The sequence below is a fragment of the Lucilia sericata genome, unplaced genomic scaffold, assembly GCF_015586225.1.
Source record: "Lucilia sericata isolate MDLA Ls3-8-SP2 unplaced genomic scaffold, ASM1558622v1 Contig000117F_arrow, whole genome shotgun sequence".
Classification (NCBI taxonomy): domain Eukaryota; kingdom Metazoa; phylum Arthropoda; class Insecta; order Diptera; family Calliphoridae; genus Lucilia; species Lucilia sericata.
Window position 1 is genome coordinate 315174 of NW_023994149.1, and position 27821 is coordinate 342994.

Genomic DNA, 27821 nt, shown 5'->3' on the forward strand with positions numbered 1-27821 from the left:
CTTCAAAATTCATTTTAATAAAAAAAGGTTTTTTTGATAAATAAAAATACGTACGCAAGAGCAGAAACAAATTAAAAGTGCAATAATTTATTCAATGATTTTTTTTTGTTGTAATTTAAAACATTTGACGGCGACTTAAAAAACAAGTTGGAATAACTTAAACAAAAAAAAAAAAATATTTCTTGGGCTTAATCCCATGATTTCGTCATATAAATTTGTTTCAAATCAATTAAAAATATTGGCCAAATATTTAAAATTAACGGCAGGCAAAGTTATTTGTTCTCTACTAAATAACGTAACAATTATAACAAGACGTCGTATTCTATAGAACAATGGCAGCACACGAGAGACCTTGTCTGCCTGGGGCCCAGAATTATAGGAAACTTTATCAAAATCTTAATGACCTCAAGTAAGTATGTATACACTCATCTTCAAAATTAGTTAATAATTCGCAGAAATTGCATATTGAAGCTAAAAATGACATAAAAATGTACAAATATTTATTGCAACAAAAAAATCCCCCGTTTCTTTAAAACAAAGTTTGTCCAAAAATAAAAATGTCATTGTTAACTTAAACCATTTGGAAGGTTACTTTGTATTTATAGCTCGACTTTTGACGTCACTCTGGTTTAATATTTAACTTTTCACTTTAAAACCCAAGTTCTGGCTTATTCACTGTGTCAACAAAAAAGCCGCCACTAATTTTGTATTTTTTGATTTCAAAAAAATACAATTCCCTCATTCAAATATGATCTAACGCATGTTCTGCGGTTAAATACGGTAAATTAAAAGTGTTAAGTAAAATTTTAAAGCCTAACAAAAGAGAGAGAGAAAAAAGGGGTGTTAGAGAGTTCAGAACAAACATCTGGTTTTATTTATTAAAAATGGCAGTGGATCTGTCTGACGATAAAATTGTATAATCAAATTGTTAGCACCTTTTTTGGTGTCTGTGGTCATGTTTAGAAATTATCTTAAATTCATACGAATCTGTTGGGAAAACCACAATTAGACTTCGTTTAAAGCAACTGTTTTTTTATGAATGAAAAGTGTTTTTTTTATTATTGTTATTAGCACTTTATTAAATAAGTTCTAAATATATCTAATGAATTGAGATGGTTAGTAATTCTAATGTGAGACACATAATGATTTATAACCAATAGTTTTTTTAAGGCATATTGGTTCAATAAACTTGGACTGTGAATGTTTTAAATGTCACGTACAATAGTAGAGCTAAGTCTATTAATCAGTTGTCTGTAAATAAAAAATGTTATGTTTTATGATTGGCTAGGAAAAGACTCTCAAAGATTGTGTGGGTAAATTGTTATTCATGCTAAATAATGAAATTATATGAATAACTAGCATACCCTGGGTGCTTCGCTACCCTAATTAAAATTAAATACATACAAAATTTTGTTTACTTTTACAGAAAATTAAAATTGATAAAATTTTTTTTAATGTTTTAGTTTTTTACGTTCAATGTCACGTGAATAAATTCGCATTCAGTAAGAAGTTGTATTTTTAGTTTCATGAAAAATTAAAAAGTACCAAAAGTCCCTTTCAGTAGATTCTCATTCACTAAGGTCCCTACATTTTAAATTTTATATTTCTATGTTCAATATCTTAAAAAAAAGCACCATCGGAAAAACGAAGAAGTGCAAAAATTTCTCTCAATAAATTCTCATTTAATAAGGACCGTGCGCATGTGTTCCGGTAACCATTATAGAGAATTCAAAAGGTACCATATGAAGAATGGAAAAGTACCAGAGTTCCCACTTACAGAATATTATTCAGTCAAGACCATATATGTTAAAATTTGTATTCCTAAGTTGAATATTTTAGAAAATTCAAAAAGTACTATTTATGAGATAAAAAGTACTAAAAAGTTCTCTCTTAAAGAATCTTATTTAATGACGACCGTGTATGTTTAATAATCATGTGCTTTTAATTAATTTTATAGAACATTCAAAGAATATCATTTGAAGAAAGAAAAAGTACCAAAAGTTGAATAAATTCTACCTTAGTGGAAAGTACTAATAAAAAGAGTACAATTTTTCTCCTTTTCGCTTAGAGATATACTTTTTCGAGAATTAAGTTTACAAAATGTTCCGTATTTAAATATATATATCACAGATACAACTCAAACGATTCAAATCTGCATTAATTTGCTTCAGAAAAATTGTGCTTTCAATAAGTACCAAACAATTTACAATTTACGAATTTGGCCCTATATATCCCTTAGTACCCGAATTCCAAAATAATATACCAACAGCTTATTTTGTGTGAGTAAATAAACTACTTTTTCAAATTTTATAAAAATTGGCTCAATGAGTTTGAATAAAATAAAATTTCCCGTTTTTACCCTTTTTGGTACCTTTTTCCCCAGTGAAATAACAAACATTTTTTTTTTCAATAAATATTACAGAATTAGTCTGTAATTTAATAGGAATACTTCAATAAATAGAAAAAGTTTTCACATTAGCTAAAAAAAGTACCAAAAATGCAGTTTTCTACCTTTTAAACCCAAAAAGGACTGAATTTTAAAAAAGTACGAAACGGGTGTCTCGTAATTTTGGGAGAAACATTCAAAATATTTACAAAAATGTTATTTTGTTTATTAGTTAACAAGTTATAAAAGGCCAAAAAAGGTACCAAAATCACCTTTGTTACACATTTTCACCCCTTAAAAGTACAAATTTCAAAAAAGTACCACACACCCATCTGATTTTAAGAGTATATACAGGTGCATTTAAAATTCTTCTTGTATCACTAATATTGGGTAAGATAATTAAGAAAACCTGTTTTACCAGTTTTTTCCCCCTTTTTACCACTAAATGTACAAATGTCCAAAAATTCCTCCTTAGTGGATCTACATAGCCAATAACACATCTACTGTCAAAATTTCATGATTCTAGATTCAGCCGTTTGGGCTGTGCGATGATGAATCAGTGTTTCAGTAACGCCCTTAAAGGAAATTATAGAAGCTTTCATTTGAGCAAAAAATGGAGTTTTTTTAAAAAAAAATATTTCAAAAAAATATTAAAAAAAAAATAAGAAAAATTAAACAAATTATTGTAAATAATGAAGAAATAACTATCTTAACCCCTTTGGACAATTTTTGCTAGGACCAATAGGTGAAAAGTTACACTCATTTGAGTAAAAATCTGTATGAGCAAAATGTCTATCTTTGGCCCCCTCTAAGTCTGGTAGTTTTGGACCGATAGAGTAAAAATTTGTTTCTGTCCTACTATCCAATAGTACTAACCTTGGTGCAAATTTCATCAAAATCGATTTTTTGAGTTGGGTCAAGATACGACAATTTTAACTGAGATCAAAATTTTCAGTCGCTAAGAGGGATCTGAAGTCCTTTTCAAAAAAATATTTTTGATTTTTCTCGTGTTCAATACATTAATACGCATCGATTGAGAGATATTTCTATTTGAGAGTGTTAAAGTGGCAGTTTCCTGGGACACTCTAATACCCCTCTAGCGAAAGTGGAGTCTTTACAAACTTCTTCAAAGAACATTTGTCAAACATGCTCTGTACAATAGATATTTGATGTAAATCGAGGTTTCAGTGTATTTCATTCACAAAAAAACACCATTTTTACAAAACGTCATAGAATTTATAGCAATTACCCAAACGTACGATTCGTGGAAGAACATAAAGAGGATATAGCAAGTTAAACAAAATTTTGTTTATTTTGTAATCACTTAAAATTTTTGAAAAAATTTAATATTTTCAACATAAAAACGATATGATGACACAATACATATTTATCTGCTAGACATTCCAAATGAATTTGTTTTTATTATAAAAATTCCGCATAATATTTTGATATTAAGACAAAGAAATGTAATAGACTTAAGATATCTTAATGCAAACAAATTTGATTTTAAAATAGATATTTTTTAGAAATATTCAAAATTAGAGAATCCTTAAAAAATTTTAACAATTTTTTTTGATTAGCGAACTACTTTATATCATTTCTTTTATGCATGAACCAAGATTAACAAATGATTCAGTGCAAAAGATTTTTTTGTTAGAGTTTTTGTAAAATGTATTTATTTGCTATTGTAAATAAACAAACTAATATTTATAATACAAAAAAGCAAAGTTATTCCCTAGCTATTAATACACTTATTAAAAATAATTGCTATTATTAGCGTTTCACACCTGTAAACAAATCTGTAGTCAAAATCTATTTTTAAAATATAAATATTCTAAAAATAACTATATATTCGCATAAATTCATTCATATTTCGTTAAAAATATTTTTTACTGCAGATTTATTAGTTTAGGAATAAACATTAAAACAATTACGTTTAAAAATTATAAAAATACGACGACTAGTATGACGTTATTGTTTTATGAGCAAAATTGTTTTTGTTTAGAAGCGAAATTATTTAACACATTTTATGATTTACAAACAAATTATATATTTTCACACATTAGAAAGAGGATGGAAATAATAAGTTGAAAATTTATTTGGTAAGTGATGAATTTGAGACACCCTGCTGAAATCTGGAATGGATAAAACTTATGAATCAAATACGGATTTTTTATAAAAAATTGGAAATTAAAATATTTAAGTTTAACTTGTTCTCTTTGATTTAAACTGAAATTTGTTAACCATAACTAAAGAAGTTGGTTGCTCTAACTATTCAGTTGTTATATCAAAAAAATTTTAAATTGATTTAGGTTTCAAATGGGAAGCTAAATATTTATGGACGAAGTTGGTTGCTCTAACTATTCAGATGTTATATCAAAACAATTTTAAATTGATTTAGGTTTAAAATGAGAATTAATTAATAAATGGACTTCATTAAGTTATAAAAAACCAATTACGTTGTATACCCAGCAAAAACTAAAAAATTAAGAAGTTAAAATGCTAAAAGTTATTTACACAATAGCATTTTAAATCATTATTTTAACACGGTGATGACATTGGAGGCATATATTTACAACGGTCGCTTACAAGTAGGGAGTTTGGTAAGTACTTACTATGATACGAATTAGTTTTGTTTTAGACAAAAAAAGCCTAGTTTTGACAAAAAAAATATTTTTATTAAAAATAACATTTGAAAACAAAACGTCAAGACTAGTAAGTAAGTACTTCTGAGCAATATAGGCTGTATGTAGTAGACATTGAAAAGTAAGTTCTTAAGTTCATTGCCATGTTTTAGCTTCGTAATTTACGAATCATTTCGATATGTTTCAAATCGTATGAAAAAATCAAGATAACTTCCAATCTAGTTAAATATATACGGCTATTTCTTCCCTCTTTTTCACACTAAAAACAATAGAAAAATACAAGAAAAAGCAAACAAAATTTTTGTGACGTCTTTGGTTCATACGTATCAATAATATGTGTAAGTGTTAAATTTACTAATTTTAAATATAACTAATTCATCATTATGTTATGACGATGACAATTATATGACGAATATACAAATAAGTATGTACTATTTATGTGCTCGCATGTATGAAAATATTGTATGAATGACTGAATGAATGAACAAATTAGCACCAATTATCCAAAAAAAAGGAAGAAGATAAAATAACAAAAACTACTAAAAATAACTAGGAAAGTGGGATTAAGTTAAATTAAGGTTATGGAATATTTTTGTGTAGACTTTTTCTAAATTTACTAATAAAAGTATTTTTTTTGTTACAAGAAACTAAAACTACAATTAATTGTTTATAAACAATAAATAAGTTAAAAAGAATATTGTTTATGCATAAATAATGCATTGTATGATTTCATGATTAATAACAAATTTTTCAGTAAAGTAAATAAAATTTTTCCCGTATTACCAAAGGCGTTCGTTATACATAGGCAGAGTAAGTAATCTTGCTAAAACATTCTCCGAAATGTGCAAACTTTCCAAGAATGCTGGGATCGCTTAAAATTATACAAAACAAAAAAAGAACCAACCACCTTCTCTAATACACGTCAGACATTTAATTGTCTCTTTTTAATGTTAAAAGTTCGGGGGAAAAATTGTAACGTCACAAACAATTATTTTCGATCAGGTGGTGGATGCTGATAGGTGCTTTTGCAACTCATGACCTACACCCATTTTTTTAGAGAACTTGATTTTAAAATGAAATGACATGACTGTATTATTTAGTATCGAAATGGGGAAATTTTAAAACAAAAAAATCATTATGAAATGTGTGTGTTGAGAGTGAATTCTAAAATTTTTAATACATATGTATGTATATGTTTATAAAGAATGTATGTATTGTTATAATATTACTGACCTACATTCTTTCCTTATTATTGTGGAGGGTTAAAAAATCCATGCAAATTTCTAAACATTATGAGTAATATATTATATATAAAAATAGTATTAAACCAGATAGTTGATATTATTCAGTTCAGTTCTAGTTCTAGTTCAATCAAATCTAGTTCAGTTCTAGTTAAGTTCTAGTTAAGTTCTAGTTCAGTTCTAGTTCAGTTTTAGTTCAGTTCTAGTTCAGTTCTAGTTCAGTTCTAGTTCAGTTCTAGTTCAGTTCTAGCAAATTTCTAGTTCAGTTCTAGTTCAGTTCTAGCAAATTTCTAAACATTATGAGTAATATAAAAATAGTATTAAACCAGATAGTTGATATTATTCAGTTCAGTTCTAGTTCTAGTTCAATCAATTCTAGTTCAGTTCTAGTCCAGTTCTAGTTCAGTTCTAGTTCAGTTCTAGTTCAGTTCTAGTTCAGTTCTAGCTCAGTTCTAGTTCAGTTCTAGTTCAGTTCTAGCAAATTTCTAAACATTATGAGTAATATAAAAATAGTATTAAACCAGATAGTTGATATTATTCAGTTCAGTTCTAGTTCTAGTTCAATCAATTCTAGTTCAGTTCTAGTTCAGTTCTAGTTCAGTTCTCAGTTCTAGTTCAGTTCTAGTTCAGTTCTAGTTCAGTTCTAGTTCAGTTCTAGTTCAGTTCTAGTTCAGTTCTAGTTCAGTTCTAGTTCAGTTCTAGTTCAGTTCTAGTTCAGTTCTAGTTCAGTTCTAGTTCAGTTCTAGTTCAGTTCTAGTTCAGTTCTAGTTCAGTTCTAGTTCAGTTTAGTTCAGTTCTAGTTCAGTTCTAGTTCAGTTCTAGTTCAGTTCTAGTTCAGTTCTAGTTCAGTTCTAGTTCAGTTCTAGTTCAGTTCTAGTTCAGTTCTAGTTCAGTTCTAGTTCAGTTCTAGTTCAGTTCTAGTTCAGTTCTAGTTCAGTTCTAGTTCAGTTCTAGTTCAGTTCTAGTTCAGTTCTAGTTCAGTTCTAGTTCAGTTCTAGTTCAGTTCTAGTTCAGTTCTAGTTCAGTTCTAGTTCAGTTCAGTTCAGTTCTAGTTCAGTTCTAGTTCAGTTCTAGTTCAGTTCTAGTTCAGTTCTAGTTCAGTTCTAGTTCAGTTCTAGTTCAGTTCTAGTTCAGTTTCTAGTTCAGTTCTAGTTCAGTTCTAGTTCAGTTCTAGTTCAGTTCTAGTTCAGTTCTAGTTCAGTTCTAGTTCAGTTCTAGTTCAGTTCTAGTTCGTTCTAGTTCATTTCTAGTTCAGTTCTAGTTCAGTTCTAGTTCAGTTCTAGTTCAGTTCTAGTTCAGTTCTAGTTTCAGTTCTAGTTCAGTTCTAGTTCAGTTCTAGTTCAGTTCTAGTTTCAGTTCTAGTTCAGTTCTAGTTCAGTTATTCAGTTAAGTTCAGTTCTAGTTCAGTTCTAGTTCAGTTCTAGTTCAGTTCTAGGTCAGTTCTAGTTCAGTTCTAGTCAGTTCTAGTTCAGTTTCTAGTTCAGTTCTAGTTCAGTTCTAGTTCAGTTCTAGTTCAGTTTCTAGTTCAGTTCTCTAGTTCAGTTCTAGTAGTTCTAGTTCAGTTCTAGTTCAGTTCTAGTTCAGTTCTAGTTCAGTTCTAGTTCAGTTCTAGTTCAGTCTAGTTCAGTTCTAGTTCAGTTCTAGTTCAGTTCTAGTTCAGTTCTAGTTCAGTCTAGTTCAGTTCTAGTTCAGTTCTAGTTCAGTTCTAGTTCAGTTCTAGTTCAGTTCTAGTTCAGTTCTAGTTCAGTTCTAGTTCAGTTCTAGTTCAGTTCTAGTTCAGTTCTAGTTCAGTTCTAGTTCAGTTCTAGTTCAGTTCTAGTTCAGTTCTAGTTCAGTTCTAGTTCAGTTCTAGTTCAGTTCTAGTTCAGTTCTAGTTCAGTTCTAGTTCAGTTCTAGTTCAGTTCTAGTTCAGTTCTAGTTCAGTTCTAGTTCAGTTCTAGTTCAGTTCTAGTTCAGTTCTAGTTCAGTTCTAGTTCAGTTCTAGTTCAGTTCTAGTTTCAGTTCTAGTTCAGTTCTAGTTCAGTTCTAGTTCAGTTCTAGTTCAGTTCTAGTTCAGTTCTAGTTCAGTTCTAGTTCAGTTCTAGTTCAGTTCTAGTTCAGTTCTAGTTCAGTTCTAGTTCTAGTTCAGTTCTAGTTCAGTTCTAGTTCAGTTCTAGTTCAGTTCTAGTTCAGTTCTAGTTCAGTTCTAGTTCATTTCTAGTTCATTTCTAGTTTAGTTCTAGTTAATTTTTGCGCCCCTATTTTAAAAACATGTCTAGCTAACTATAAACGAATAAAAAAAACTAATATCACATTGTTTACAAACAAAACCAAACCAGAAAATAAATCAAATTAAATAACAAAAAAATCTCTCATACACTTGTTCAGACTTTCTGCTAAACTTTCTGCTAAGCTTAGAAATAAACAAGTAAGAAATTATAGTCGGGCGTGGCCGACCATATGATACCCTACACCAGTTATGAATATTAAATGTGATTTATTTTTCATAATAAAGCATTTATCTTCAATATTCCCTTGTTCCGATACATTTAAGCAATTTATGGATGAAAAACTAATTTTCTGAAAGAGGCTTTATATGGGGGCTAGGGGCAAATATGGACCAAGCCCGATAAAATTTTGTGAATATATTTATATTGACATAATATTTTATTGTGCTGAATTTCATCGGGATATTTGTGTTTATAAGCTAATTTGGGACATTCAAGTAATTTTCTGAAGGGGACATTGTATGGGAGCTAGGGTCAAATGTGGCCCGATCTTTATGAAATTTGGCAGGGTCATCAAGACTTCTATAAAACTTAGTTGTGCCGTATTTTATCGATATATCTGTATATTTAACATAATTATGAGCTCAGAAGCCCTTTTCGGGGGTTCTGTTGTATGGGGGCTAGGTGAAATAATGGACCGATTTTAACCATTTTCAATAGGCTTCGTCCTTGGGTCAAATAAAACGTGCGTGCCAAATTTCATCCAATTATCTTGAAAATTGCGACCTGTACCTTGCGCACAAGGTTTACATGGACAGCCAGCCAGCCAGACGGACGGACGGACATAGCTTAATCGACTCAGAAAACGATTCTAAGCCGATTGGTATACTTTAAGGTGGGTCTAGGACGAATATTTTTGTATGTTACAAACATCAGCACAAATCCAATATACCCTCCCCACTAAAGTGGTGTAGGGTATAAAAATCCAACAATTAAACGTCATTTGATTACGATAAAAAACGTTTACATATTAAAAAATAAATTAAGTAACATAAAGCTTAGCTTGTTTAAACGATAAAATAATGAAAACAATTGATGAATGAAACAGAGGGAGTGAGTGATTGATTGATGATAAATTTATAAAACCGCGTGTAATAAGTAATTAAATTTATATTAATTTTAATGGTTAAATGATTTTATTAGAATTTATCTGTCATATGATTTCAAAGCAACAACAAGATACGATATTTATCTGTAAATAAATTTATCTTGAAAATGTTTTTTATATTATAAAGAAAAATGTAATGTTTTTCATATTAAATTCAAGAAAGTATTAATGATGATTGTGGTAGCGGTGTACATAAGTATGTATGTATGTATATTGGCTTGCGTTTGCTCCTATTATAGTATAATAAGTTGTTTGGTTTTATTAAGCTGACGATTTAGTTTTAAATATGGAATTTTTCATTTGGCTTTAAGCTCATTGGCATTTCATAATATTTAGTAATTGGAAATTTCTGTACAATGTTTCTGTAGTTTACTTTGCTTCATTGACGTCGGTACTTTACCACAAAAATAATATATGAAATTGTTTAAGAAAACCAAATGTATTAAGATTTATTTAATAAAGTTTTTAAATATATATTTCCCATATAAAATTATGCAACTTCAAGTGGAAATAAGTACAATTAGTGATTTTTTTTTTGTGTAGATATGGCTTTCAAATTTCCAAATAGATTTTAGGTTTATTGTCATTATAGTTGAATAACAATTTACAGCAACGATTTAATAATGTCAATTAGTTTGTCTAATAAAATTTTCTATTTACACTGATTTTAAATCAATATTAAATTAAGTGATCAAGAGTTATGAAAGTAATGAAAAGTTAAAAAATTTTTTTTGTTTATTATCTGACAAATGAGCAAATCTTTCGATAAATTTAATCAGTTATGTTTTTATACAATTTTCATACATATATTTGTTATATGATTAAATGTCTAAATACAATTATATACACAAAATGTTGCACATAACAAATGTGTATATAAATTATTAAAAACACAAATAAATATGATCAAATTAAAACTTCAATAGCGACTAAAAACGACACTACTTTTAAATTTAACTTAACAATACTTCAAAACTTAATAACGTTTACTATCATTATACAAACAACATCTGGACACCTGTCCACCAAACTTTGCGTACAATTGAAAATACCATTTATTTGTGGTATTCTATGGTATTGGTTGATTATTGAAACATTTGCATTAAACATTTTCATTAGCATTTTTTGCAACATTTTTACAAACATATGTAAATACTACATACATATAAATAAATGTATGTATGTACGTACGATTTAATGAGGAAGAAGAGTAAGAATTGGTAGGAAATGCAGAGTCGTCATGTTCGAGGTGCTTCAAAATTCTATAATATACAAAACGATTGTCAAGGTATGGCGGTAGTTGAAGTGTGCCTGTTGTGCGCTGGTTGCTCAATTAAAGTTGCAAGTTCTTTAACAATTTTAGTTTTACTTTGATGATCGTTTAAGAAAGGTGTTTAATAAAACTTACAACAATGTCTTCTATATTATACAAAAAGTGCATACATATATTACAAAGAAAAACTAAATAATTTCAAATCTCTAAAAAGAAATTAAGAAAAATTAATAATTAATAATTAAATAATCCACTTTATAGTAAAGTCATACAAAGTGTTTGATAAATATTATTCCAAAAAAAAATATTATGAAAATTTTATTAAAATGAAGATTAGTGTTTAAATTTTCTCTACAAAGTAAAAAAAATATATATTATATAAATTATGTATACAAATATGCAGAAAAAAAGTGTGAAAATGTCATTTGTTGTGCTGCTCTTCCTTGTTTTATGAATATTAATTTGTTTTGTTGAGAAACATCGATTAATCATGTTGTAAAGTTGTTGTAATTCTGTGTTTCTAATACCAAATATTTAACACTTTTCCCTTTCAACCTGTCTAACGATCTATCTTGTTAATGCCACACAAGAACTTGTAAATCATACGAATGAATTTAGAATGAGTTTTAAAGGAATGTAATCGTGGGCAATAATACAAAATAAAAAATATAACATATTAGAAGTCATTAAATTAAAAGTACGAAAATTATAGTAGTATATTTCAAATAGTCCACAATTAAAATCAAATGTAAAAAGTTATTCTGTAGATAGATTTTGAGAAAAATATTCAAAATTTGTGTTATGACAGTTGATTAATTGTTTTCAATATGATTAAGATGTAAACAATACTAAAACTTATCACTTATATATAATTATAATTTATAAAAACCCAAATTTATCAAAAAACCGTTGATTTCACAAAAAAGTTTAAAAATAAATTTTTATAAAGCTTAACCTGTTTAAACAAAAATATTGAATGAAACAGATATTTTTTTAAAACAAACCCGTGGGCTGGTAATAACGTTCAATTCCCACTAAATTTTAAATGCTTTCAAAAAGCATCATTTCTAAAGTATAAATACGCAATTTTCGCTTGTTTAACGTAGTTCAAATTAAACTTTTTTTGAGATATAAGGCCATAATAATAATTTTGTTTCCTTTCTCAATTTTTTTTGAAACACCCTGAAAGTTTAACAATTGTTTAGATTAACTGAAAATCTTGGTTTGAGAACCAAAAACTCTGTAGACTCAGACATATTACATTGGCATTGATATCCGATATGTTTATAACCAACATCAAGCATATTATGTTATTCTGTTTGAAACACATCGAAATATTGATCGTAGACCTAGTATATTATTAGGTATGTATGTATATGGGCAATTTCATATCAAGTGACCCAACTCAAAAAATCGAATTTGGCGAAATTTTCACCAAGGTTAGTACTATTGGATAGTAGGCCAGCGCTATCGGTCCAGAACTGCCGGACTTAGAGGGGGGTCAAAGTTGGAAATTTTGGTCATACAGGGTTTTATTCAAATGAGTGTAACTTTTCACCTATTGGTCCTAGCATAAATTGTCCAAAGGAGTTCAGATACCTATTTCTTCATTGTTTGAAAATTTAAGTGCCAAATATTGAAACAAATCTTATTCTTAAGTTAAAAATTAATTTTTTTGATAGATATCCTACTCGCATCCCATTATGGAACTATAAAGCCCTTAAAGGAAATTGTCTAAGAAATAGCTATCTGAATTTCTGAAAAGTTACACTCATTTGAATGAAACCCTGTATGATCAAAATGTTCAACTTTGAGTCCGGCAGTTCTTGACATATAGAACTGGTCTACTATCCAATAGTACTAACCTTAGTGCAAATTTCATCCAAATCGGAAGACATCGATTTTAAAAGTTGAGTCACTTGAAATTGCTTGTATGTATATTTTGGGTCCTTATTATAGATTCTGAGAAGATCCAAACATGTCCGTCGGTTAGACTGTATGTCTGTCTATTAAAAATAGGATAGAACCTAAACGAGTCGGACTTAAAATTTTCGGTCCAAATTTTGTCCCAGCCTTCCTCTTCGGAAAATGTCATTCACATTCATAGCTGGCTTACAAATACAAATAAAGCATATTTTTGTGAACCGAAATCAATCTACAATATTTCATATGGATCGGTCCATAAGTAACTCTACCCACCATATAACTCTTCTCGTTATTTTCCATAAATCATTTGAAGGTATTAAGAGAAAATCCACAAAAATTATATGTTATTTGAACTTTATCATGCTCTCTAAATCGGAAGAATTAATATAATTGACCCAAGTTACTATAAAGAGTCCTCTTCCGAAAACCCCCTTTTTGTTATTAAGTTTTGACTCATCAATAACTACTACTAGCCAAAAAGCACCACACAGATCGACATTCAAAAATCTGGCTCCAATACGATCCATATTTTGTCCATGCCCCTCATAAAAGGTTTTTTTTCAAAAATCATTCTGATGGTAATATTATTATAGATATAATAATGATAATACAAATAATAGAATAAATTCCAAAAGAATCGACCTATAATGATATATAAGGAAAATTTCCGAAATTCACTTTACGACACATGCTATGATGGTGGTTATAAAAGATTCGGCATATGTATATTAGAGTGTCCCGTGGATCATTAGGAATTATTTTTAAATTATACATGTTAGTATATTAAATACGAGAAAAATAAAAAAATATTTTTTTTGAAAGGGCCTCAGTTCTTGATCTCAGTTGGTGATAGTTTTTTCAACGATGTCTGGATTTTCAATCGCTGGTAGGGAACTAAGGACCCAAGAGAGTTTTTGGCTTTACAAAAGTTAGCAATTTAGACATGTTTTCTAAATTTTTCTAAAAATCAAATAACTACTTTACAAACTGCCGAAGAAGAATTTATGAATGAAATACTAAAGAAGGCCTCAAAGAAAAATTAAAAAAAAAACTATACTCATTGAGAAGTAAGATTGTAGATAATAATCATACATATGTACATTTCTACGTACATACGTACGAATGTCTGTTTGTCTATATGTAAGTACTCGTACATACAGACGGTTGTCGTAGCCGCAAAGGCGGCGGAGTTACTTCCGTTTTGTGAGTCTACTACAATGAGGTATAAACAACAAACAACCTGTTGCATGTACATTCGTACTCGTATAGAAAGAAACAAAAAAAAAAACATAACAAAATGTGCAAAATAAAATATGAATAAATAATACAAAAAGAAATACAATGCAAGAAAAAAAAAACAACAACAGACAAATAAAATGCAAAATAAAAATATAAAGAAATCAAAACAACAGCAAAAATCTAAATGCTTAAAAAATCGTATAAATATGTTAATAAAGAGAGCGAATTATATACTGATAAAAACAAAATAAATAAAATAAAATAAATTTATTTTTCTATAAAATAATCAAAATAATAATAACAAAAAAAAAAAACAACAAATGATATTTAAATATAAAAAGACACAGCAACAACAACAAATTTGTAAAACGTGAGAAGAAACGTGTGATCAGCACTACTCACCTGAAATGCGCAAACTCAACGTGTGTTAAACAGCACGCTCCATATAAACAAAAACATTTTTTACAACAAATTTCATTGATATTGATTTTGTTGTTGGCGTTGCTGTTTTTTATTTACTTTTTATTATTATTGTTGTTGTTAACTCTACATACGTCACATATTTGTTGTGGTTTAAATAAGCCGGTTTATTTATGTAAATTACCTTAAATAAATTTTAATATGAATTTATTTCTAAATTTAGGTTGATTCAGTTTCCAACAATTTGTGTTATTTTGTTTCTGTTTCTACTGTTCAAGTCCAGAGTCTAGACTAAATTATACATTCCAAACAAACTAGTATGTATTTATATGAAATTATGTTTATTTTGTTTTATTTTGTTTTGATTAGTGTTTTGTTGTTGTTGTTTTTGCTTATTTTTAATCACGTTTGATTTTAATTGTTGTGTAGTATTTTTAGTTAATTTTTTTTTTTTTGATATTACTTCAGCTATAATTTTTTGTTTTACATTATACATATTTGCTTGTTTCTGGGTATTTTTTGGAAATTCCCGACACAAATTCATAAATGACTTTTTTTGTTTTCTTGAGAGAACACCAAGGCTGTATGGCAGAGTTAGTAAATGATTCATCATTTACAGTTTCTTTTATTTTGTTCAAAACGAAATCATCATGATGATGATGATTTAAAATAAACAAAATCATGTGCAATTTTCCATACTTTTAGTTTGCTTAAATTAGTTTATAAGTTTTTTTTTTTAAATGAAGGTAACTTTCCATACATTCCAATATGTAGTAGGTGTCATCTTTGACAAAAAAAAATACCTCTGCAAACTATTTCCTAGTTATTAGCTTAGCAACTGTATTGTTATTTCAATCATTAGAAACCTTTTTAAATACATCTGGTACGTCATTCATGATCCGGTAACAAATATTGTGGTTTTGAAAACGTTTTTCGTGTTTATACCCTACACCACCATAGTGGTGGTAATATTGGTCCTTCACCCATCCTTAAGCATAGCGACCGACTCAGAATCACTTTCTGAGTCGATTAAGCCATGCCCGTCCGTCCGTCTGTCCGGATAGCTGGCTGTCCATGTAAACATTGTGCGCAACGTACAGGTCGCAATTTTCAAGATATTTTGATGAAATTTGGACCATACGTGTTTTTCGGCCCAAGGACGAAGCCTATTGAAAATACAACCCTACTCCCCGAAAAGGGCTTTTGAGTTCATAATTATGTTTAATATTGTACAAAAATCGACAAAACTTAGTTCTATATACATCTTAATAATACTACCGATTTTCGTAATTATCGGACTTTATTTGACCCTATCCCCCATACAAAGTCCCCTTCAGAAAATGACTTGAAGGTCAATAATTCACTAGTAAACACTAGTATCATGATGGAATCCAGCATACATAACTCTAATGTAAATGTAAAGCCATGTACCAAAATTTATAAGGATAGGCCCATATTTACCCTTGCCCCATATAACCCTTTTTTTAGAAAATCACTTTTTTCAACAAATTGTTAAAATATTTCGGAATTAAGGAAAACAACTTAAATGCTTTATTATTAAAAACAATTTACATTCATACTCAGTGGTTTTAGAATAAAAAAAAGTATTTTTATCGATTTTGATACTTAAGGATTACCTTAATATATAATTAATAATACTATTTTTGGGAGCAATAGAGTTATTTCTAAAAGAATCTGAGGGTTTATAAAGCAAATAATTATCTTATCCTAAAGAAATCCTAATAGTGAAGCTTTATATAAAGATTGTTTATGTTCAAGGTCATTTACTCGAACTTTATATAGAGTACCACATGACATCCCCGTATTCATACTCATTTATATATACCTTGGTAAGTTTTAAAATATTTGAATGAGGAAAATGTTAAAATAATTCCCAATAGGGAGACTCCTACAACTTAAATAACTAATGCCCAATTGTTAATTGTTCTATTACAAATTTATGGAGAATATTCTTAATTACCTGGTCAACAGACTAGTCTATAGATTTATGAAAAGTTTGGTCTAAAGCAGTCTGTAGATTAGTCCATTAGATTAATATGTATGTATGTTTTATAGTCCAACAAGCATTTTGATGATCGAAAATAGACAAGACCATTTAATAGTCCACAGACTAAACATCATAATAATGAAGAAAGCCAATAAACATGTCTATTGGCCCGTCTACAGATTAGTCGATAAATTAATCAGTAGACCAGCATATAAACAGAATAGTATACTAGTCAGAAGATTAATTAATAGACTATTCTATATAGTATGTATTAGTTAATATACTAGTCTAATCCAAAAACTAGTCCATAGACTAGTTCATTGGCTATTTAAAAGACTAGTCCATAGGAGAAACTAGTCTATATATTGCTCTACAAGCTATTCAATAGACTGATCCTAAAATATATAGACTAATCCATAATATAGTTAATAGTTTAGTTCATAGGCATTGTCAATAGACTAAACCATAGCCTAGTCAATATACTAGTTCGTAGGCTAGTCTGTCAACTGGTAAATAGAATACACGCACATGTAAATAGAATAGAATATAGTCCATAGACTCAACCATAAACTAGTCCATAGATTAATAGTTCATAGGTCATAGACTAGTCCAAAGACTAATCCATAATAGTCCAAAGACTAGTCAATAGACTAATGCTATATTCTATATATTAGCCAATAGAATTATCTATAGTCTATTATTTTCCCTTGTCAATAGACTAGGCCACAGAATAGTTTTCTAAAACTTCTAAAACTTTCCAATCTATGCTCCTTCGAGTTCAAAGAAGGACTATAAAACTTATAGGAGAATAAACTATTACCAAATTGAGTCTATTGAACATCGATAGGATGTGAATTTCTCGTTGCCATGGGCATCCAAATTGCCCCCATTAATGAAAGCAGCAGGGGGCACCATTTTTACCTGATTAGATAATCCTTCAGTTAACTTTATTGCATACAAATAGCCTCAATTTGCTACAATCTGAAGTCTGTTTGCAGTCACAATTCATATTGTTATTATAGACTTTTTTAAATTATTTTCAGTCTTAACATTTTGTGTTAAAAATCTTTGGAGAAATCCCTTCCTGTTTGATCAAACAAAAATACTAATTAAACATTTAAATAGCAAATAATGTTTAATTGATTTAAGAATTTACATAAAATGTACAAAGTGCAAAAGCTTTTATTAATTTGATTGTAGGTAAAACAATTTATAATCCATTAAATTAAAAATCTAATACAACCTATACATGGGAAAAGCCCTTTGCATCTGTTGAGAGAAAATAGTTTTTTTTTTTTTTTACTTTTTATTTCAATATGAGTGGAATTTCATCATAATTTTTTCTTTTTTGTTTGTGACAGTAAATAACATTCAACTTAGTAGATCTATAAAAGTTCAAAGACGAGTGCTAACTTTATCCTATCTCTCACCTAAATTCCTTCCATTAAATTTTCCATTTTCATATTTAATAGCCATTAGTCAAATGGAATATATTTAGTACTTTACATTCATATCCGTTGCTGTGTTTGTTCTACTTAAAATAAAACTTTTTCTCATATCTCCTAATGATTTAATTCCATCTAAAAAGATGTGACAAACACTTATACACAATAAACCAAATAAACAACAAGCCGGTAGACGTTCAAGCACGCGATCGTCAGTGACACGCTTCTCTTTTAAACAACGTCATAACTATTACTTAAATTTCATTCAAGTACTTATGAATGTATGGGTGTGTAGGGCGATCAAAACAAATAATACACTCTTTTCCAAAACGGTTGTAATAAGTACGACTAACACGAGGATTGATAATTTTAAAAGTACGATCAGCAAATTCAACTCTCTTCTCAAGTTCACAAATGAAATTTAATTGCACCATATTATTAAACAGCAACATCATCAACATCATTATTAAGTTTAAAGAAGAGACTGAGAAGAAAAAAAAACTGTAAAAATAAACAAACAAATTCGAATTAAAACTCTGAGAATGCGTGAGCACGGCGAATATTAAAATTAACAATATTTTACACTTGATCTTTCGTCGACAACAAAATAACAAACAAGTGAGCGTATGAGTAATTGTATTTGTGCAAATCCATGAATTTCTTTACATTCAAGCGCACAATGTTGTGAGTGTATGAGTGGGTTGTATGGCAAAAGCAATTTAATGATTGGTTATTGAGAAGATGTTGTTGTTGTTATTGTTTCCTCTTGCAATTATACACTCTGTAATGAGATATTTCTATATTTACACGTGTGTATTAACGTTTGGGTGAGAGTGTATTATTAATTTATCACATATAAATATATCTATACGATACAATATTATTAATGTAGCCGAAGTAACAGCAACAAAAACAACAACAACAATAAGAAAGAGCAGCAGCAATACGTTTAAACGATTAGTTTTGCCAACAACACTCATTAGCCGAAGACTTTTATAAGACTGGGTTTAGTAACACTTTTGTATTAATATCAATTTGGTTGTCAAACAATAAACACTTCAATACAAAAATAAAATAAAAGAAATTATAAAAGAAAAGTAGAAAAAAGTTAAGAAATTTTAAGAAAAAAAAAAAAACTAAGAAGTGATAAATAGTTAAAATTAATAATTAAAAGAAATAATTAAATGTAAAAAAAGCCAAGTTTTCAAATACAAACTAAGAATTAAGCAAACGTTAAAAGTATTTAACAAAAATTGTTAAACAGTATTATTTACAATAATATAAACAAAAACAAACAAGTATTACTTAAAAGTATTATATACAAATATAAACTATAAACGCACTTATATCCAAATTACACAAAAACACACAAAAAATGGAAGATATTTATCCTGAAATTGCATTAAAACAGCCAAAGGCTGATCCACGTACAGTGCTGTTAAATAAAAGAAATTTTATAGAATCCTCATCAGATCATATACAAGAGTACCATAGAAATTCTTTAAATAATACAACAACAACAACAGAAAATTGTGATAAATCAAAAAATATATTTAAAAATACCGCAGCCACAACAACAAATGCTCAAATATGCTCTACAGCAGCAGCAGCAACAGCATCATTAGTGTCAAAAACGCACTTAAAATCAGTATCAGCATCTTCAATATCCTCAACATCATTATCATCATCATCTGCATTATCGTCGTCGTCTCTATTATCCTCAACGGAGTCTTCGTCGTCGTCGTCCTCATCATCATTATTATCTACTATTTTAGTTAAATTTTCAAAATCCTGCCATTTTAATGCTAGTTTTAATAATAATACTACTTATTTATACAAAACACAAAAGACAACAAGTGAGTAAATTAACAATATTTTAACATTTTCTATTGTTTTATATTTTTCCAAATAAAAATTGTCTTAAATTTATCTTTAGTAAAGAAAAATTGTTAAAATTTTACTAAAGAATTTTTTAACCTTTTGGCCGTGTTTTTAAACAAATTTTAAATTTCTCTTTAACATTTAATTTTTACAATAATTTTGGTTTGTTTTGCTTCTAAATTTGTCTATTTTTAATTGATAAGACATAAACACAAACCCCGACATGTCATTACCTTTGTAAGCCTAAGCTCTAAAAGCAATTTTGTACTAAAAGGTTTGAAAAAAAATTTATTATTTTCAAAATTATTTCAAATCTATTATTTATAATCAAAAATCTTAAAAATATAGTTTTTTCCAAGTTTAGAAAATCAATTTTTTTTTGGAGTTTAACAATTTGGTTTCTAAAGCATTCCCTTAATCAAAGTTTTAGAAATTGGTCATTGGAATTAAAATTTTTATCCAAAAACCTTCAAAATGTGTCGTATATAATCCCAAATCTTAATAATATAGTTTAAGAGATCAAGATTAAAATTTTTTTTAGGGAATTACTTTATATAATTAACCAAGATCATTGTGCATTATTGTTCTTTGCTATTGATGATTGTTGTTTATTATTATAGAGAACATTTTTATAAGTATTTTAAAGTTCTCGTATAAACCTTAACTTAATATAGTCCAGGTTAGAGTTTCAACCCAAATGGGTTTTTCAGTTATTCGTTATTGGTTAGGTTTATTTTTAAATTGTTTTATTTAAAACATTATTTAAAATATTTAAACTAAATACACATGCATGGTCTTTGGAATAAATGAAATATTGTGGTTAGCCAATATACGTCACAATTATGTTTGCTTAAACAGATCAATTGTATTGATGTTATATGAAATATTTATCGTATATAACAGATCATTTTTACAAGATTCTTTTTTTTCTTTCGTTAAATTATTTTGCCAGAATGACTAAGTTGAGATAAGTTGAAGAATGAATCATTTTAAAACGGAAGCTATAAAAAAACATAATTATTACCTTTCACAAATATTCGATAGAATAGATTTTTTGAATAAAAACTAATAAAATTATTTTAGGTAGGATGTCCTGTAAACAATTTGTTATAATTTGTTTATAATTTCATTCTCTTATTTCGTTTAATTTTAGAATTTTGATTGACTGACACCTGTTAGAGAATTTTTTTAAATAAATATTTCTCCAATAAGTAGGAAAGTTTGAAAATTTTGCAAATTTCTTTACAAATAAAATATTTGCAACTCATTTTTGAACATATTAAAATAGAATGAAATGCAGGAAAGACATTCTATTAACTTATTCCCGACCTAATGGCCCCGAGATAACTCTTTAAAATGAAAAAGGATTTTGATGAAGAGATCATAAATTCTGAAACGAAAATGTTTAACTTAAGTGAACAATTATAGAGTTAACGGTGAGCTTAAAGCTTTCCTACATTAGATTGAATTTTTACCTATATAATGAACTTGAAGGTACGTTAACACCTATTAAATATATGACGAAACCTTTACAATTAGGTGAATTTTATTTTCACGCTTACAAGGTATTATACATGTAAGAGAAAAGCTTTTAAAAGCTTTCAAAAGTGTTATTACGAATTACGAAAGGCTTTGAAGCTTTTTGAGAAAAAAGACGGTTTAAAAATAAAAAAGCTTTTTAAAGTTTAAAGCTTTTAATTAGAAAAAGAAAGCTTCTACTTTCTCGTTTATAATTAAGCATTTATTAAAAACAAGGAAAAAGCTTTTTTACCATAAAATTGTTACAAAGAACATAAATTGACTCGCAAATACAAAAGGCTTTTACAGCTTTCTTTAAAAGCTTTTATTTAGAATTGTGGAAACAAATCATGAGTTTTTTGCTGGCTATCTTGGCTTCTACTTTTTCATTTACAATTAAGCATTTATTAAAAACAAATTGACTTGCAAATACCAAAGGCTTTTACGCTTTTTTCGAAAAACAGCTTTAAAAGCTATTATTTAGAATTGTGGACACAAATCTTGAGTTTTTTGCTAGCTATTTTGGCTTTATTTTCAGCCATGATTAGAACATACAAAAAAAGCTTTTTTTTAACAAAATAATAAGTTAAATATAACTATTTGAAGAAAAAGGGAATAGTTTAATAATAGTTTTGTTGTGTTTTTTTTTTCGTTGCAATTAAACGGAAAATAGGGAAAATCATTAATATAAACAGGTCATACGAAAGCAATTAAATAGAAATAGCAAAATTAAAAGATTTCCTGTGAGTGTTTTTCCTTTTCAATAACAGATAATGAGTGTAGAAATCTTCGTTGCTAGTGTTAACCCTTAAATAAAAGAAAAAAGAAAGTTTGTTTTAGAAAACAGTCAACACATATTCGTATCTTTTGTCATTCATCTTATAAAGTATTTTTCTATGGGTTGCGAAGCTAATTAAAAAAGAAAATCTAAAAGTATTTTTACCTAGTACAAACATACATAAATTTATTATTAATTATTATTATTTATTATTTATTGTAATGATTTTTAACACTTTCATAATTGATTTAACGCTACATTGACAAACCGTAGGTTGGTCTGTATACACATGCATACACATGAATACACATGTCCTTTTAACTAGATTTTTTAACAAACAGAAGAGCAAATGCTACAGTCATGGGTGTAGATTTATCTAATTTTAGTTAATTTTTTTTTTTAATATTTTCTATGAGGGTTTGTAACCCACCACTAAATGTCTCCTCCAAGTGTGTATGTGTAATATGTATTTATGTATTAGAAATCTTTAATAATCATACGCCTTGTTGTACAACATATATTTTTTTTCTAATATACAAAAGTATTTATTGTTATTTATGTATGTATCTATGAATTTTTGCTTTTAATTAGTTTGTTTTATTTCTTTTCTATAACTGTAATTCAATTTTGCCAACCTTTCTCTTAATAAACCCACCACACGCATACGCGTTTTTAAAAATTAACTCTTTAATTATTTATGTTATTTATTTAAGAATTTATGTATGTATATTAGTGCGTGTGTGTGTATCTGTGCAATGATGATGCTCTCCTGACCAGTTGCTTAGACAACGTTTTATATGTGGGTAATTAAGCGAATTTCTAATGTTCATCTTGTAAAATTTCATTTATGTAGACTTAAAGATATTTTTCAATAGCTTTTTTTTATGTTCGTTTCATTGGTCGGTTAGTGTGGTTGAATTTATAACGTTGCGGTAGGTTTGGTATGTAATGATCATGTAGTTGTTGTCAATGATAATTGTAACATCTTGTTTAGTTTATAAATATATATGATAGTTTCCATTATGAGTGGACGTTTTTAAAACGGAAAATTTTAAATAGAAAGTTTTATTACGATGGACATTTTTTTTTAAATTTTCCTTATTTTGTTAATTGAAGATATCCATGTAAAAGAGAAGTGATCTTAAATAAAGATCAATAAATTTTTACAATATTGCAAGATTATTCATTTTAAAAATATTCATGGAAATACCCATCTTGCTTTGATCAACTGAAAGAAAAATGTCCATTAAGCAAAACAAAATACACCTTGAACTTGTTTCACTGATTTTGTATTTACAGCTTTGAATGAGACTGTGAGGCATAAGAAGCAAATGTTGCAATCTTTGTTTTTATAGTTTTTTAGTAAAGAAACCATAAATTTCAAATAAATTAGAAAAATATTGAACAGAATTTTAATAATGGTTAAAAATTTTAATTAAATACTTAAATAAAACAAATACTTATTGTGATCAGTTAACGTTTGACTGATCACAGTTAAGTTGAATACCAAATAACATTATAGCTTTAGTTCATGTCAAATATTGAGTTAACTGCTTTTGCTTCTATACTTCTCAATTGAGGAAGCAGATACAAAAAACCATTATAAAGCCGGCCGGTAGCTAATTTATTTTAAACCATAATCTAAACAATACATGTGGCCCAATAAAACTATAGCTTAAGCCAGTAGCTGCCGCAACTGGACAACTGAATGAAAAATTAAAAAATTCTTAAAATACAACGTGTGCATTGCAGTTTTTTTCTTTTTGTTTGTTGTACTAATTACCGCATTTTACTTAATTAAAGTTGACTAAAACTAAAAAGAAATCATATAAAACGTAGAAAAGAAAAATGAAGATCATCAGTTCATTGATAATGAATGATGTGACGTGACAAATCAATTTCATTCAATGGCTGACAAATGGACCACACATAACAAGTTTAACAGTGTGGTAGGTTGGGAACAGAAAAATGTGAATAACTTAAAGTAATAGAGTCAAGGCGAATTTAAAATCACTTAAAAATGAGTTGAAAGTTAATACAATACTACTATAATATAAATATATATTATAATAAATATTTGTTAAATTTCACACTCAAATCACGCTATTAATAAGATCATTAAAATACGTTTAAGTTTAACTTGAATTAGCCAAAATAAAACTCTAACTACAGATTGGGAGAATTTTGTAAACACAGTATGAACAGTAATATTTTACAGACTCCCCAAAGTATGTTATTGTTTTCTATGAAAACTATACTATTTTCTAGGATATATTGCGATATAATATTGTAATTGTCTTTTAAATTGCAATAAACTAAAACTTATATCAATTTCTTCTTTTTCTTTTACAGAATTAATCTTTTTCCTATTACTTATTTGGTGTGCCATATTAATACAAACAACCCAAGCATTGCCTGCGCGTCGTGTTGCAACGTCCGGACGAAAACTTATATTACACACAAATGTCTACAGAGAACGTTATCATCAGAAGCTATTAGAAGAACAAAGACAACACAATCTGCAACAGCAAAAAATACAATTACAACTACTAGAACAGCAGCAACAGAGACAAAGACAACAGCAAACACTACCACTACATCCCCTTACAATACATCATCAACATCATCATCAACAGCAGCAGCAACAACAGCCTCAAGTACAAGTACAAAAAAATCATATATTTTCACCGGGTCAAAACTTAAGAAGACATCCTCAACCACAGCCCCATCATCGTCATCATTTACATCAACGTGCTGCACCGCCATCACATCACAAAATGAGTGTTTGCAAGGACGACGTTATCTATGAACAATTACACAGGCAAATGAATGCCTCCGTATCGTACATCAAAAATCTATGTGCCAGCTATGTAAGTTCATATATCTTATCTTTAATTTTTTTAAACTTAATTAAATGGGGATTTTTGTGTAACTAACTGAATAGACAAATCGAGTTTTGGGGGAATTTTTCTTCTTTAAATATTCATTTTTGTTCTGTAATTTACCTTTTCTAATTGCAACAGTTGGTACAGGTGAAAAAAGAAAATTTGTATTTATTAATTAATGACAACAACAACAAAATTTTTTAAAGTTTAGGATGTAGCTACAAAAAAAAAAAAACAACAGATATTTATACCCCACACCACTTTAGTGAGGAGGGTATTATGCGTTGGTGCTGATGTTTGTAAAACCCAAAAATATTGGTCCTACATCCACCTTAAAGTATACCAATCGAATCACTCAGAATCACTTTCTGAATCGACTTAGCTATGTCCGCCTGTCCGTCCGTCTGTGTGTCCATGTATACTTTGTGCGCACTTTACAATTTTCGCAATTTTCAAGATAATTTGATGAAATTTGGCACATACTCTTCTTTTGATCCAAGGACGAAGCCTATTGAAAATGGTTAAAATCGGTACCCCCAAATTAAGTTTTATATAAGTATTAATTATACTGCTGATTTTCGAAATGATCGGGACTCATTTGGCCCTATCCCTCATACAAAGTCCCCTTCAGAAAATGACTTGATGGTCAAAATTCACTTATAAACACATAACTGGTGTATTTTTTTCTTTTTTTATTGAATTTTTGTTAAAAAAATTAATTTTTTATTAATTATTTTTTCATCTTTCGTTTTACAGTTAAAAGAACGTGGCAATGAGACCTTTGAGGGTATGTCGGAAACATGGAAACTAATTAGTTTGGAAACCAGAAATCCCAATCGCAAAGCAGTTCCAGTTGAAAATAAGGTAAGTTTCAAAACAGTTAAAAGACTTATTCTATTAGAAGTTAATAGAATATTTTCGGTGTTTATTGCTTAATAAAACTGTTCAGCAATAAGCTGTTCAAGCTGCCAATTTTAAAGCTTATATTTGTATAATTAGCAAGCTTTTAAAAGAGCTTTTTTACTTAATATACTAAAAAGTTTCGAAAGCTTTTAGAAACAATGCAGCTTTGTTTTTTATTAAACTATTCGTATTGTTATTTTCAAACTTAATAGTGAAAGCAGCAATACTTTCTCTTAAGCAAATTAATATATAACATAGCTTTAAAGCTCTATTAGAAAGCATAATGTTTTACAAATGTTTAATCCCAAAAGCTTTAAAGCTCTAAGCAATATATAACGGTTTCTTAATATCAATCATATCAGATTCACAATTAGTAATAACACAAAGCTTTTAAAAACTATTGGAAACAATTCACGGCTTTAGTAATAGTCTTCAAATTGTTGTTAAACTTAATAGTGAATACAGCAACATAATTTCTCTTAAAATAAACTTTCAAAATTAGAAAGCTTTTTAACATACATATGAATAAATAATAAAGATTTTTAAATATATATTAAAAACAAAAAGCGGCAGTGTCAAAGCCAAATAGATTAAAAAATTTCGTATCAGCCATGAAATCACTTTTTTGTATAAAGCTTCGCAATGAGGAAGTTTTTAATATTAATAACTATTAGTCATACTCTTTGTAAAGCTTTATGCCTACTCCTTTCATTCATAAAGCTATCTGCTTTATCAGTCATGAAATCACTTTTATTATTCAAAGCTTCGAAATAAGTAAGCTTTTAATGTTAATAACTATTAGAGACAATACAGCTTTGTTTTTAGTTATACTTCTTGCAAAGCTTTATACCTACTCCTTTGATTCATAAAGCTACCTGCAGCTTACCATATTTACATTTCTTTCTACTCTTTTTCATTTTAGCTTCACAAAGAAATCGTTGAATTTTATCTCAATCTTCACAATTTTGATCAACTTATCGACTATGCATCGCAGGATACAAACAAAAACAAAACTAAAATTGAACATGGTGAAGAAATCAACATTGACAATATTACCAAATTCTTTGAGACAGTTAAAAACGAAATCAAATTCAATATGTTGGAAACCAATACCGTATTGGATATATTGCAAATAGAAAAACCAGATTTGGCAGACAATAAGGTGGAATTCAATTCGAATATTGGACGCAGAATACGTGATTTTCTTATAATTAAAAATTTAATTGAAGAATTTGAGCGTATTCTGCAATTGGTGCAAAATTATTGTGAAAATAATCGTTCGGAATAATTTGGAAAAACAGAGAGAAATCAACATAAATTTGGCAGTAAAACAGGGTAAAACAAGTAAATACCGAAGGCAAAACAAAAAATCAAACTAATGTTTGAGAAAGAAAATAATGGACACAAGTTTGAATTGGCCTAAAAAGTAAATAACTTATTAGATAAATCTCATTAATTTTTAAGAATGTTTGATGTTAAAGAATGTTTGAATTAAACAGACATACACACACTTGAAAACAAAAAAACAAACTCATAGCTACATACATACATACATATATGTTCATATAAATACTCATCTTAAAACTTATTATAAAACATTATTGACATGAATTTATTTAAATAAATATATTTATATTTATTAACTTATTTATACATTAACGCATTCATTACTCATCTGTTGCAAAAAATGAAAATAAATTTAAAAAAAAACATTTGTGTGTGTGTGTGTAGTATAATTAAGTATGCAGCCTGTTAGAATTTATTTATAAAAAATATATATATAAAAATACAAAAAATTTAAACAAATATTAATGGCAAGAAATTCTCCGCTTTTTAATCTTTTTTGTTTAAATAAGTGTACTTAATATTATTATTTATTTTTCATATAATTTCATAAT

The 27821-nt window shown here is 28.2% G+C and overlaps 1 protein-coding gene across 1 annotated transcript; it reads left to right on the plus strand.

The window, feature by feature from the left end:
- Position 1: 1 nt before the first annotated feature.
- On the plus strand, positions 2-27821 carry LOC119600584 (vacuolar protein-sorting-associated protein 36-like). The gene is made up of 4 exons (XM_037950906.1): positions 2-409; positions 24488-25005; positions 25777-25884; positions 26846-27821. Exons 1-4 carry the CDS (start codon positions 400-402, stop codon positions 27209-27211), a joined length of 1002 nt encoding a protein of 333 aa, XP_037806834.1. The 5' UTR covers positions 2-399; the 3' UTR covers positions 27212-27821.